Source organism: Artemia sp. Qi Xiang Cuo, chromosome 21, assembly GCF_049724085.1.
Source record: "Artemia sp. Qi Xiang Cuo chromosome 21, ASM4972408v1, whole genome shotgun sequence".
NCBI lineage: Eukaryota > Metazoa > Arthropoda > Branchiopoda > Anostraca > Artemiidae > Artemia > Artemia sp. Qi Xiang Cuo.
Window position 1 is genome coordinate 45,776,744 of NC_142814.1, and position 13,352 is coordinate 45,790,095.

Here is a 13,352-nt window from a genome sequence, read left to right on the forward strand (position 1 = left end):
ACAGAGGGTGCTTTTCATGACTCTCGTGCGGAGATTGGAGAGATTGCTGAGGTTAGAGCGCAATTTGTTGAAAGTTTGTTGGATTCACCTTCTATTAATAATCTAAATTTAAAAATTTTTAGTAAAAATGAACACTTGGTCTTCCACGCACTACAAAAAGATCATTCCAGGATTATTACGAAAGCCGATAAATGCAATACTGTTGTTGTATTAGATTCAGATGATTACGACAAAAAAAATCAGAGAAATTTTAAATGATTCTAACACATATGAACAATTAGCTACCGATCCCAAAAAAAATTTGTACAGGAAGTCCGAAAAGAGCTGTCTTATCTAAAAGGAAAAGGTGAAATTACAGATCAGTTGTACAAAAGGTTTTACCCACGCGGTTGTACGTCCCCTCACTTTTATGGTCTTTCTAAAGTTCATAAGCCCGGCAATCCACTTCGACCCATTGTTTCTTCTTTTAATTCTCCTACAGCAAAAATAGGAAAATTCTTATCAGTGGTATTTCGCCCACTAATTCAGGCTCAAAAATCCTATATTAAAAATTCCGCTGATTTTGTTTCCAAGGTAAAGCAAGTTTTGGTTAAACCAAATACAAGAATTGGCAGTTTTGATGCAGATTCAATGTATACCAATTGCGATCCTCAAAAGGCCGAAATGTTTTTGGAGCAAAAACTTAATTCTAACCCATGTATATCAGAAAATTCCGCTCTTTCGAATCAGACACTTCTTTTACTTACAGCCCTTTGTAATAGAACTTCTTTTTACTTCCATTATAAAGGCATTTTTTATAGACAGAAATAGGGGCTCTCCATGGGTGCCCCCCTTTCTCCAATACAGGCTGATATTTTCATGGAAGACCTTGAAGAAAGGTCTATTTTGCATGGTTCGTGTAAGCCTGAGTTTTGGGTTCGTTTTAAAGATGACATTTTTTATTTATGGGAGCATGGTGACGAGTCTCTGGGTTCTTTTCTTCACTGGCTCAACTCCTTGGATCCAAAACTGAAATTTACTCAGGAATCAGAGACAGAGAGGCGTCTTCCTTTCTTAGATGTTTTGGTGCACCGAAATGATTCATGTTTCGAGTTTAGTGTATATAGAAAACCCACACATAATGACCGTTACTTAAGTTATTCCTCCAATCATTCTCCTGCTGTGAAAAGAGGAGTTGTCACTTCTCTAGTTGATAGAGCATTGAAAGTTTGTTCAACACGTTTCTTGGATTTAGAACTCAACCACCTTAGAGATATTTTATTTGGGATTGGTTATCCAATTAGTTTAATAAATTCTGTAATTGCAAAACGCATTAAAAGATTATCAGATAGTTCCACAGAAAACACAAATCAAAGGGAAAATTCAGTTTATCTTGGTCTCCCATACATTAAAGGGATTTCAGACCACATTTCAAAAAATCTAAGGAAAAATAACATTTACACTTATTATAGACCCAGAAAAACTATCAAGTCCCAAATTTATCAAGGAAAAGACCCTATCCCGATAGGTGAAAACTCCGGTGTCTACAGAATTCCTTGTTCGTGTGGTCTTTGGTATATTGGAAGAACTAATCAGCGACTAACAGATAGATTAACTCAGCATTCTAGCTCAATTAATAATACACTTAAAAAGCGGAAAAAACCGGAAAATTTTGACTCTGCCGTTGCAGAGAACATTTTCGAAAAACCAGACCATACTATTTTGTTTAATCAAGCTAGTCTTATTTCGAATGATAAGGGTATTGTCCAGCACTACAGAGAAGCTGTTGAAATTTATAAATACCAACATTTAGGTCTAGCTTTAAACAGAGATTCCGGTGATTTAAGAATAAATGAGTCATATTTCGGTTTTCTCAAAAGAGAAGCCGATATTTTAGTGATCCCTGAAATAAACCTTGAACCACTTTCTCAGTCATCTAATCAAACACGTGAACAACCCCTTAGGTCCCAAAGGGTGTCTGCAAGAAATGCCTTAAGTAAAATCCGAAATCAAATGACATAGTTTTCCAGTTTTTCAAGTGACTGACTTGATTTCTTTCTTTTGTTCAGTTGTTCGCTAGTATCCGTCGATGGCAGATCATATTTTTTGGATTTTGTGTAAATCGCGGATATTGGCGAATAACTCTCTTTTATGATTGTTAGGTATTTGGTTTTAAATCTTTTAATTTTTGGCTTTTATTGATACATCGTTTCGTTTCGCGCTGAAGAAGAGAGGCGTTTGTCCTCTCGAAATATTCGCTTCGTTTTTTCAGTATCTTCATTTGGCCTATAAAAACCCCATTTTTGCTTGTTTTTCTTTCTTTATGAGAATAAAACAACAGAGTCTCTCAAACACCGTAAAGCTATTTTAAAATGTATAAGAATTATTTATTTAACTGAAATCCTCGCTTTTTGAATGGCCACCAAGTAATGAAAAAATCACACAGAATAAACAACAGAGTCTCTGAAACCCTGTAAAGCTATTTTAAAAGGTATAAGAATTATTTATGTAACATAAATCCTCGCTTTTTGAACGGCCACCAATTAAATAAAAAATCACACAGAATAAAACTACAGAGTCTCTCAAAACCCGTAAAGCTATTTTAAAATGTATAATAATTATTTATTTAACAGAAATCCTCGCTATTTGAATGGCCACCAAGTAAAGAAAAAATCACACAGAATAAAACAACAGACTCTCTCAAACCCCGTAAAGCTATTTTTAAAATGTATAAGAATTATTTATTTAGCAGAAATCCTCGCTTTTTGAATGACCACCAAGTAAAGAAAAAATCACACAGAATAAAACAACAGAGTCTCTCAAACCCCGTAAAGCTATTTTAAAAGTTAAAAGAATTATTTATTTAACATAAATCCTCGCTTTTGAATGGTCACCAAGTAAAGAAAAAATCACACAGAATAAAACAACAGAGTCTCTCAAACACCGTAAAGCTATTTTAAAATGTATAAGAATTATTTATTTAACATAAATCCTCGCTTTTTGAATGGCCACCAAGTAAAGCAAAATCACACAGAATAAAACAACAGAGTCTCTCAAACCCCGTAAAGCTATTTTAAAAGGTATAAGAATTATTTATTTAACAGAAATCCTCGCTTTTTGAATGGCCACCATGTAAAGAAAAAATCACACAGAATAATAGGTCATACATTTCACTGCCTGAAAAGTGGTGTTTAAGCAAAGGAAAACTATAAAAATTGTCACTTTTCTGCATTTGAATCAATTGACTCAATGCCTTGGGGAAATAACTAAATGAATCTAAAAACCTGATTGTATTCAGGCACGTATGCCCATTATTCACTACCTGCCATTTCAACTCTAGAAGCAACAGCTTCTCAGCTGCTTTGAGGATAATATTATACGTAAATCAGTTATTTACCCATGGAATATCTACTCCCCCTCCCTCCCTGTGCATACGTGCCAAAGCCGGTAAAATAAATTTCAAATCATAATTTGCATTGTGAATGAAAACTGGAATAAGAAACTGCTGGCTTACATTCACGTTGCATGATTGATGTGCTACCCCTCTAAAATTACTACCCCCTTAGGATATTTTCTGCCACAAGTGACAGTGGTCTCTGACTTTCCCCTTTCCCCCTCTTTTCCCTCTAGTCCCTTTCCTCTTATCTCCCTCTTCAAACTCCCCCTTAAAAATCCAGTAGATTGTTTGATTTTTAATCGCGAGACGAGCCTCTGCAGACAATAACATTGGGTAATGTGTATTTCTCAAACGAGAAATAGCGTCATTTGCCGTGCTAATTAATTTGGTCAGTGCCTTGATCATGAACTAACCCTCATCCAACGTTTCGACTATTTCTAACAACTGCATAGTGTGAGAACTGTCTCTTTGCACATGGGCGTAGGAGACTGCAATGGCTCGATGTTCTTTGATTCGATTTGGAAATCAAGGATCGTTCAGTTCCACTAGCTTCGCCTCACAGTCTAAAGAGATCTTATTGCTTTGAAGGAGGTTATTTTGGAAATTTTTAAAGCCTAAAATGGCCCTGTCACCCGAAACTGTTTACACTGATTGGTAGCCATGCCGCCTGCAATGTTTCATGTGATTCTTTAGTCTTAAATCCCTACGAAATCGAGAAAGGCATGTTGGACAGTAGAAACGTACCCCTATTTTCTTACCCTCCCCCAGAACTCTACTGATGTCTGTAATTGGGTTAAAATGGCCAATTGCATTGCGTTCACTAGGTGGTGTGTACAAAAACCAAACCCAGTGCTTCACCAATTCAATTGACGGGCTCCTTACTAGGAACACCAACCCCCTTCTTTTTAGAACGAACCCCATCCTCAAATTCTGTTTCATATTGAACCACAGTAACGCCAATATTTAAATGGGCATTGACCCTTTCAAAAATATCAATGGACCTGAGCGTTACTGGGTATTTTTCCTCTAAACAAGAAAAATCTACAGGAGGGAAATCGGACCCCAACTTCCCGTGTACAGCCCAATATTCTAAATTTTTCTTTGTAGCGTCATTTCGTAGTGGTTCGAAAGCTGAAATGAGGAAAGCGTACTTGAAATATTTTTGAACTGTTTAGAAACAGATTCGTTGAACGCCCTGACATCCTTCGAAATCTGGATTATATTTTAATTCAATAGCCCTCGGCCCATGCCCCCCTCTTAAAATAAAATCTTTTTTAAATTTAAAAATATTAACGCTTAAATTTTCAACAAAAAGAACCACAGGCCCACTGCCATTTTCGCTATAATTATCGAGATGCGTAATAATGTGGTCTATCCAATACATAAAAACACCCTCAATATTTTCTAAATGAGAATAGACCACTAGCATCTCGGTATGTACATAATGATGATAAACCTCGCTTTTACCCTCATTTAAATAAAACACCTTTGAAACAATTGAAACCTTAATTGAATCCCTATCCCCCACAACTGAATCTGGTTTCTAATAGTGCACGTATTCTATCTACATATTCATGGACAATTTCTATAGGGTCAAATAAAAATTACCCCCCATAAACGGATTAAAAGGGTCCCCAAAAGTTGCAGTGTAAACAAAAATCGTATTTGAAATTGAATTTGACAGCTGAAAATCCGGAAATGTTATAAATTGGGTATTGTCACCCTCCCCCTCCCCCTCTTGTATATTATCACCAGCCCCTCCCCCACATTGTTCAACAATAGGGCTATGGGAAACCATTTCATTAGTTTCATGTGGAAGTATGTAATCAGTGGGGAGTGTTCCCTGTTAATTCTCGGGTAAAATCATCTAAAATCTGTAAGGTGTTTGGTCTGAAGTCCCCCTGCTCAACTGCGCTATTATCAATATTAAAATAATCAGTTACAAAATTATCAATATTATCTGGTTTTTCAAGTGAATTACCATTCCATGGTGAATTGTTGGGGAGGTCCACAGGCGCGACTTCATCTCCAGCTGATTAGGACGGGGACAAGGAATAAGGTACCAATACAACCTATAAAAGAAAATAGCTTATTTTCAAAGTGTCTAAATCACCCTATTTTTAAAATTGGTTTATTATTTAAAACGCGATTAGTAGTAGTAGTAGCATTTGGTTAATTCACTGTTCTGAAAGTTCCAACTTAATATAATCTAAAGGATAACATAGTAGGTTTTGATTTTGTTCAATAAATGTTGTTCTTGTTGAACAGAAAAGTGTTTTTATAATATTTGTAGAAGCAAGAATAAGCATTTGCTAATAATGCAGTTTATATCGCAAAGATTTTGCTATTTACTATGAGAAATTAAGACCGGAATATAGTGCCTTTTTTGGCTTCACTAAGAGAATTTAGCAGGGTTAATGCATGCACTTGACCTTATTCAAAAGGGAGAACGCTATATTTCCTTTGAGAAAAAATGCCTTTTAATAGCTCTGACACACTTTTACTGTGTTGAAAAATAACGAAAAGAAAGGCCTAACACACTTTTACTGTGTTGAAAAATGATGAAAAGAAAGGCCTAAAACAGATGAAAGAAATAGGTAGATATTTTTCTATAACCAGATAGAAAGTAGAGGTAAAAAAGCTTACATTTCCATATTCCGGCTGCAGTATAGTAGGCTTTGATTTTGTTCAAACAACCCCTCAAAAAATGTCATATTAATACTCTATCTACTTTGAAAAAAACCGGGGTCTTTACTTGGTAGTCTAACTCTTCCAGGTCATCTCCTGAGAATAGCCTATTTCAATGTTTATAAACCAATCTACTTTGACCTTACATTCGTTAATGCAAGTCTGTTATTTTCAAGATTTTCCGGAACATACGACAAATGGAGACCGTTAAGTCTCGCATCTCTTATTGAAGCCTTTATTATGCAAATTAGAATCTGCAATTATTTCGAAGTCTAACGGTACAAACTCTAACATTCAAATTGACTGGGGAGAAAATTCATTACCGGAAATAATATTTAAAAACTTACATTATGATTTGCAGCTTGCATATGGAGGGTTGAAGGAGGCTCATTCTCGCCTTGTATAGTCAGCGTTGGTCTGGAAGACCCAGGAATTGCAGCTTGCACGGAAGGCCCCGTAGCTAGACTGGGGCTTGAAGGGTGCGCATTTTTGGCTTGTAATAGGACCACAGAAGGCCCGCAGCATAACTGGGGTTCGAGGGGGCAGCATCTTGTCCGTGTAGGGTGGGGATAGTCACATTCTTACCTTGCTCATGGAGTGTACATGGACCTGAATCCCTCCTGCTTTGTTTTGGGGTCGTGCAAGGGCCAGCATACTTAATAATTGATGGTCTCACAGGGGTTGCCTCTGTGCGCCTTGCACTATTTTCAGGAGGAGGCGCGCATTTCTCATAATTGTCCTTAAAAAGAAGAAACAATTTAGTATTGAATAACTATCCCTCTTTTTACAGAAGAAAAATTAGTACCCCTACACCTAAACTTCAGTGTTGCGTGTCGGAATGACCACATTAGTTTCTTGTCAAAGGGTGTACATGTCTGCACAAAGAATCCCCCCTTACTTTTCACGCGAAGAAATAGTTTGTTTTCACCATACATCGAAGGTGTTCAAAGCGAGGCATTGCTCCTCCCCCCCTATATAAACATTGAGCACTCAAAATGGAAGAATCATAATTTAGATAGTTCCGTAGGTTACAAACCCATAGCATAAGTTTCGAACTATTATAAACTAAAGAAACAGGGGGCTGTTTAGATATAGACTTTAAATTAGATAAAAAAAGATCGTTAACCCAGCGAATAGGCCTAAAATTTGCGATCATAGGTAAAATGCTATTCAATTTACGCATAATATAGACTTCATGCAAATCCTAAAGACTTTTCTTTCTCGCCTTGTGTATCAAAGTTAAAAAACCTTAGTTTTCACGCTCCCTCAGGGGAATATAAAAGAAACTTTATCGAAAGAAAGCTAGAAAAATGGAATAATAGCTCTCGTTTTCCTGCGAATCATTTCAAGATGTATCTAAAAAATATGCACTCTAAAGGGCTGTTAGCCTCCCCCTCATCCGTTTACATAATCCCCCCCCCGTCCTTTTACATAATGTCCTAAAAATATTTGTTGGACCTTAATTTTGGAAATAACTCGTTTCCCTCTTCTATACAACATAGAATTTCGCAAAGCCTGTAGCCTTACAAGCTTAATTAACTGCAATCTCTTTCTGCGTGAAACTGTTTTTAATTTGACGGGAAAAAGTATAATTTTTTCAGCAGAAGCTTTTGCTTTCCAAATTCTTGAATATTTAGCAAAGCCGGATGTACTGTAAAGGGGTCAATAATTACACCTGTTTAAATCATTGCGGAAATGCTTAAGTCAAGTTAGCGGCATAAATAGAAACAGTATATTAAGGGTTGACAGAAAGTTGGCTGTCACTTTTAGGCAAGAATAAATGTATCAAAAACATAATTATTTCTAATGAAAGAATTAAAGTCGTAAACAGGGGGGAAGGGAGGATGGGGTTTACATGGTAAAAAAGAGTGTATTTTACGCTTTCTATCGACTATAAACATTATATAGTGGAGTTTGTATGGTGGGGGGAGGGGGTATACCCTGTGTTTGAATTTACTGGAGGGGTGACTATGTAAAATGATTTTATTTGGAAATAAACTAAGAAAATTTACTAAACAGAACTCACATTATAAATCGATGTTGCCAAAGTTTCCAAATCAATAATATCAGATGTATTCTCCATGGTATCTGAAGACTTTATGATAGTTTAACCACAACGTATGTCCATTATATACAAAATCTCAAGGGAAAATTGTGATGTAATGGGAAACCTTACATAACTTCCCTGTTTGGCTTAGAAAGAGACACGTGATCCTGTTCCCCTTTTGTGGATCAATAATTCACCTTCAGATTATGTAATCAATTTCTCAGAAATCTACTTCCCCTCGAGTGGATCAATACATTGCCCCGTTAGAATTCAATGTGCATGTGCAAGCATCGTCCCGGAGTCAATACACCTAGAAACAACAAATAAATCGACCTTGAAAAAGGGGTCATTGACCCGTTAGTGGAGATACATTCTTTTGATAACCGTATTATGTATATCTCGGAGTCGAAAGGGCTTCCCTACTTAGGAACAAATTAGTGCTGATCTATGTTGTATACATATTTTGTTTAACTAATATTCTTTTAATTAAATTGCTTTCAAGTCACTGGTAAATTTAACCCGATCATATTTTCATATAATTTTCTGATTGGCTAAAAAAAAATACTCGAAGAATATTTAGCGCTGCTTTCCTTAAAGTTAGAACACGATATCTTGATGTAAAGATTGTCGAGGCCTAGAGATTTTATGATATTAAATGAATTTGGTGAAAATAAAGAAGATATACTTTATCGAAAGGTTAGTTTTCCGCCAAGGTCACATAATAGTCATATTTGTCAATAAAACCAAAATTAAGCACTGCTGCATTGCCAATATCGTTCCTTGTTTGTAATTTTATAAGTCGGGCTGTATTAAGCTTTCTAATGCATTCTTTATGATCAGTCTTCTGTTGCGCATATTTTTGGAGATTTTTTTCTGAAATTCAAGACAAAGAATATTTGAATCAGCCGTTTCCTATCTATACGATTGAATAGATAGACGAAAAGATTCTATCTTCACTGTAATTTATTTTTTATTTTTCTATGTTATAAATATTTAAATAATTGTTTATAATATATTTAGCCTAATTTTCAGTAAAGCGCAAATGATGCAATGGGCTTTAGAAGATATACGGATAGGGAGCGGGAAAGGGGCTACTTATAGTCCAAGTAGGGAATCTAATTAGATTTTTGCAAATGAAGAGAGGATCTTCCTTTTATCTGTGACTTTCATGGAATGGAAAGAAGTAGAGAATATTGCAATTGAATTATGAACAGTACTGTTTTGGAATTCCTGACAGCATACATTTGCTGCTTCTGGCAGCATTGCAAAGAAGCAGAATTGTCTTTTCTAGCTCTTAGTGACTTTTATCTGGATTTTAGTATATCTTTATTTCTTAATTAAGTCCACCTTTATCGAACATGGTATTGCAACCCTCTAAATACAACTGATTATTGTTCTCGACAGTATTGCAGCGAGACTGATAGCTCAAATTGACCTTTTTTTCCAGGAGCTGAGGCAGAATCTAACTGCCGAAAAAGCGGATATAGAAGAAGAACTAACAGCTTTTGACACCACCCTAGAAAATACATACCGACGAATAGGCTGTAGTGGATCCTTTGTTGGTATAGTAGATGGCAAATTCTGCCACAATGGTCAATGGATATTTCTATCAGGATCTCGAATTGGAAAGGCGGAGGACATACAGCTGGAAAAATTCAGACTTTCTAAACTTAAGTTGTATGGAGAACTGTGGAACATTAAATCAGCTGGAGGAAGTGTTGCGGTCATCGAAATTCCTCAATCTACGCATAATTTGGAAACTATGATCAAGAATATCAGGGATATTCAGGACATTTCATTTTCTGTTAACATTTCTATCATACTTGATATCCCAGGGGATAAATTTAAGGGAACGATGGAGTATCTTAAAAGCGTAGAGGCTATGCCTGGACTTGTTGCAATTAATATAGCACTAAATAATGACAGTGAAACAGACCTTATCCGTGTGAATGAAATAGCGGATATTCGATCACATTTCAAATTTCTACTTTTCTCTGTGTCAATTGCTTGTTCCTCTTCTTACAGTACTATCCGAGATTGTGTAATTAGAAATTGTTTGGATGATTTAGATGACTTGATTAATTACTGTTCTTGTTCATACTATAGATCTAGTGGTGATACATGTCCATCATTTAAGTCAAACTTATTTTTATCAAAAAATTTGTTGAAAAAAATATTGATTTCATAATCTTGAAACATATGGATCCAGATGTGAATATTCAAAAACTGAAAACGGAGCTAGGAATACCTGTGGTGTTTCAAGGGATTATGAAGCCTTCACCTGGTTATTTAAAACAGTTTTCTGGTTTTCTTGTTGATGAAGAAGCTTTGGAAAAATCGAATACCTTAAAAGTTATTAAATCGGTTAAGGAGGAGATAAATAAATTGAACTATGTAGACAACTTATTTGTTTGATTTTGTATCTATTCTTCTGAAATATTAAAGTTGGATTGACTATTCCTTGTAAATTTGGATTAGTTTGACGGCTGACTGGGCCAGTCAATTGGATTTTTACTCTTTTTAAATGTATTATTTTTTATCTATATCAGCGTCTGATCTTAATACTTTTAAAATTTTAGTCTTTGTACAAAAAGAAAACAACGAAGCACTACAAATAGAGAGAAAGAGAGAGGGAGAGAGAGAGAGAGAGAGAGAGAGAGAGAGAGAGAGAGAGAGAGAGAGAGAGAGAGAGAGAGAGAGAGAGAGAGAGAGAGAGAGAGAGAGAGAGAGAGAGAGAGAGAGAGAGAGAGAGAGAAAAAAGGAAAATATCACCATACAACTATGAAAACGTAATATTTTAAAAGTTTTTTCTCTGTTTATTCAAACCACCATCACAGGTAACTTTGGCCAAGTATGAAGATTCTGCAATTTGATACATTTATTGTTATTGAGGTTAAAAGTAAGGATGACCATCTAGTCGTGCCTAAGATCAATTTCAAGCTGAAATTTTGGAAGTGCACCTTCCAGGGAGTTATGAAGTTGGTAGACCCCAGGATAAGAATTTGAGAGAAGCTTTCCAGGAAAAGCTGAATACCAGGTACGTGTTAATTATAGCGACCACACCAATATTTGGACAGCGTGAAGATAGAAAATTATTCTTACTTCATAAAATGCAGAATAATTCTAACATATTTTGCCTGCAGGCCCGCTATGCTTTATCCCTCCCCCCCCCCTAATGTGCAAATATGTTATCTCTTCTCGCTAATTGGAAGATTTATTACACGTCAATTTAGTAGGCAAAACACCTTTTCCATACAATTGCGGCTAGGAATTACACCCTCTTGTTCACAACATATGTTTTGTCAATTATAGAAAGAAGCAATTGGCTTTGACGAAATTGATGGATTCTAAGCTAAGGTTTAAACAACCATCTCTAGACGTTGGACAAAATGGCAGCTTTTTCGAATAACGTTATTTATTAGTAAAAAGATTAATTTTTTGAATAGATACATTTATCACCGATGTGGGGAGGGGGAGTTGGTGTTTTCCATGTTAAATGGGGGTTTGAGAAAAAAGGCGGGGAGGGGGGGGGGGCTAGGTGCCCTCCAATCTCTTTTGACTCTTAAAAAGTGAACTACAACTTTCAATTTCCAATCAAAGGATCCTTCTTTGAAGTCTATACAAGCATCCCTTTCAGGAGAATCATATATGCCCCGAGGGCACAACATACAACGCTTGCCCTCAGGTGCTGGGGGTTTTATCGACACCAGAGTTTTTGTTTTCTGATCTTTGAACTATTTTTAACAAAATAGCTGTCTCAAAATTTTTATCGGATGCATTTGGGAAAAAAGAGTGGGGGGGGGGCTGGTTATCCAACGGTATCTTTTTACGTTAAAAATTGAACTAGAACTTTCAATTTCCAATCAAATGAGCCCTCTGAAGTTTATAAGAGTATTCCCTCCTTAAGAGCCATATATGCCCCCAGGGTGTAACTTACAACCGTTGCCCTAAAGACTGTGGAGGGAGTGTGCTGCTAAAAGATATACTTTCCGGAATTTTCAACTACATTGAGCAAAATGGCTAACTCAAATTTTGATTGGATGTGTTTGGGGAAATGGTGGGCGTGGAAGGGGTGTTAGTTGCCTTCCAATCACTTTTGACTATTAAAAAAGGAACTAGCCATTTAAATTTCCAATCGAATGAGCCCTTTTTGAAGTTTTTAAGACAACGCTTTCTATATAAAAAACTGATATGCCCCCAGAACATAACTTATAACCCTTGCCCTGAGGACTGTGTGTGTGGGGGGGGGTTGTAATCCTCAAAGACCTAATTTCCAGAATTTTCAATTATTCTGAACAAAAAGTCTAACTCAAAATGGTTATGGCATGTGTGTGAGAAAAAGGTAGTTTTATAAGCAGTGTTACCTGCCCTCCAATCAATTTTAACGACTAAAAGGGCCCGTTACTAGTTCAATTTCCAATCGAATGAGTTCCTTTTGAAGTTCCTACGATAAAGCCTTCTATAAAAACCTTACATGTCCCCAGGGCATTACTTACAACCCTTGCCCTGAGGGCTGTGGGGGAGTGTCCTCCTCAAAACCATAATTTCTATCTGGAAATCAACTACGCTGACCAAAAGGGCTATCTCAAAATTTTGGTTGGATGTATTTGGGGAACTGGTGGGCAGTGCAAATTGTGTTCTGGCCTTGGGAAGGCATAAGGGGTTTTGAGCCCAACTTATGTTAATTTCTGATCGTTTTGAGCTTCACTCGGTTATTTATTGTAATTTCTGTTCGTTTTGGGTTTCATCTTTTTTTTATCGATGCTGATTTGTGGTAGTTTCATGCTTGGTAGATTATTTGATTTTATTTTTGCTCATTTTTTGTTTAATGGAGTTCTCTATTTTTCTTTGAAAAACTTATTTTGTTGAAAACTTTTTTTAAATAATAAATAAAAAAAAATGTAATTACTTTTTTAATTGTCCTGAATTTCGCTCTATCTTTTTTCCTCCCTGCGTATTTCTCATAATTCAGTTATTTAGCTCAGTAGATCGATTAATAGATATTCCGTATCAAAGATTATATAAAATAAGACATATATAAATAAAAATGTATTTACTTTTTGAATTGTCCTGAATTTCGCTTTATCTTTTTTGCTCCCTGTGTATTTCTTACAATGAAGTTATTTGGTTCAGTAGATCGATAAATCGATATTCCATATTCAAGATTATATAAATATAACACATATATAAATAAGAAAATGTAATTACTTTTTGCATTGTCTTGAATTTCACTTTATCTTT

The 13,352-nt window shown here is 35.8% G+C and overlaps 3 protein-coding genes across 3 annotated transcripts in view; 2 read left to right on the plus strand and 1 right to left on the minus strand.

Annotated features, from left to right (window-relative positions):
• Window positions 1-8,147, minus strand: part of LOC148939627 (uncharacterized) — a 14,945-nt gene extending 6,798 nt beyond the window's left edge. Inside the window, exons 1-2 of the mRNA XM_089107232.1 lie at window positions 8,091-8,147; window positions 6,650-6,803 (exon numbers count right to left, since the gene is read on the minus strand). Coding sequence (XP_088963358.1) covers window positions 6,650-6,803; window positions 8,091-8,147 — 211 coding nt within the window. The remainder of the gene's footprint in view (window positions 1-6,649; window positions 6,804-8,090) is intronic.
• Tim23 (translocase of inner mitochondrial membrane 23) overlaps window positions 1-13,352 on the plus strand; it is a 294,534-nt gene that overhangs the window by 134,245 nt on the left and 146,937 nt on the right. The gene's annotated exons all lie outside the window — the stretch shown is intronic.
• Window positions 8,757-13,352, plus strand: part of LOC148939628 (uncharacterized) — a 28,215-nt gene continuing 23,619 nt past the window's right edge. Inside the window, exons 1-2 of the mRNA XM_089107233.1 lie at window positions 8,757-8,807; window positions 9,559-10,225. Of these exons, the coding sequence (XP_088963359.1) occupies window positions 8,757-8,807; window positions 9,559-10,225 (718 nt within the window). The remainder of the gene's footprint in view (window positions 8,808-9,558; window positions 10,226-13,352) is intronic.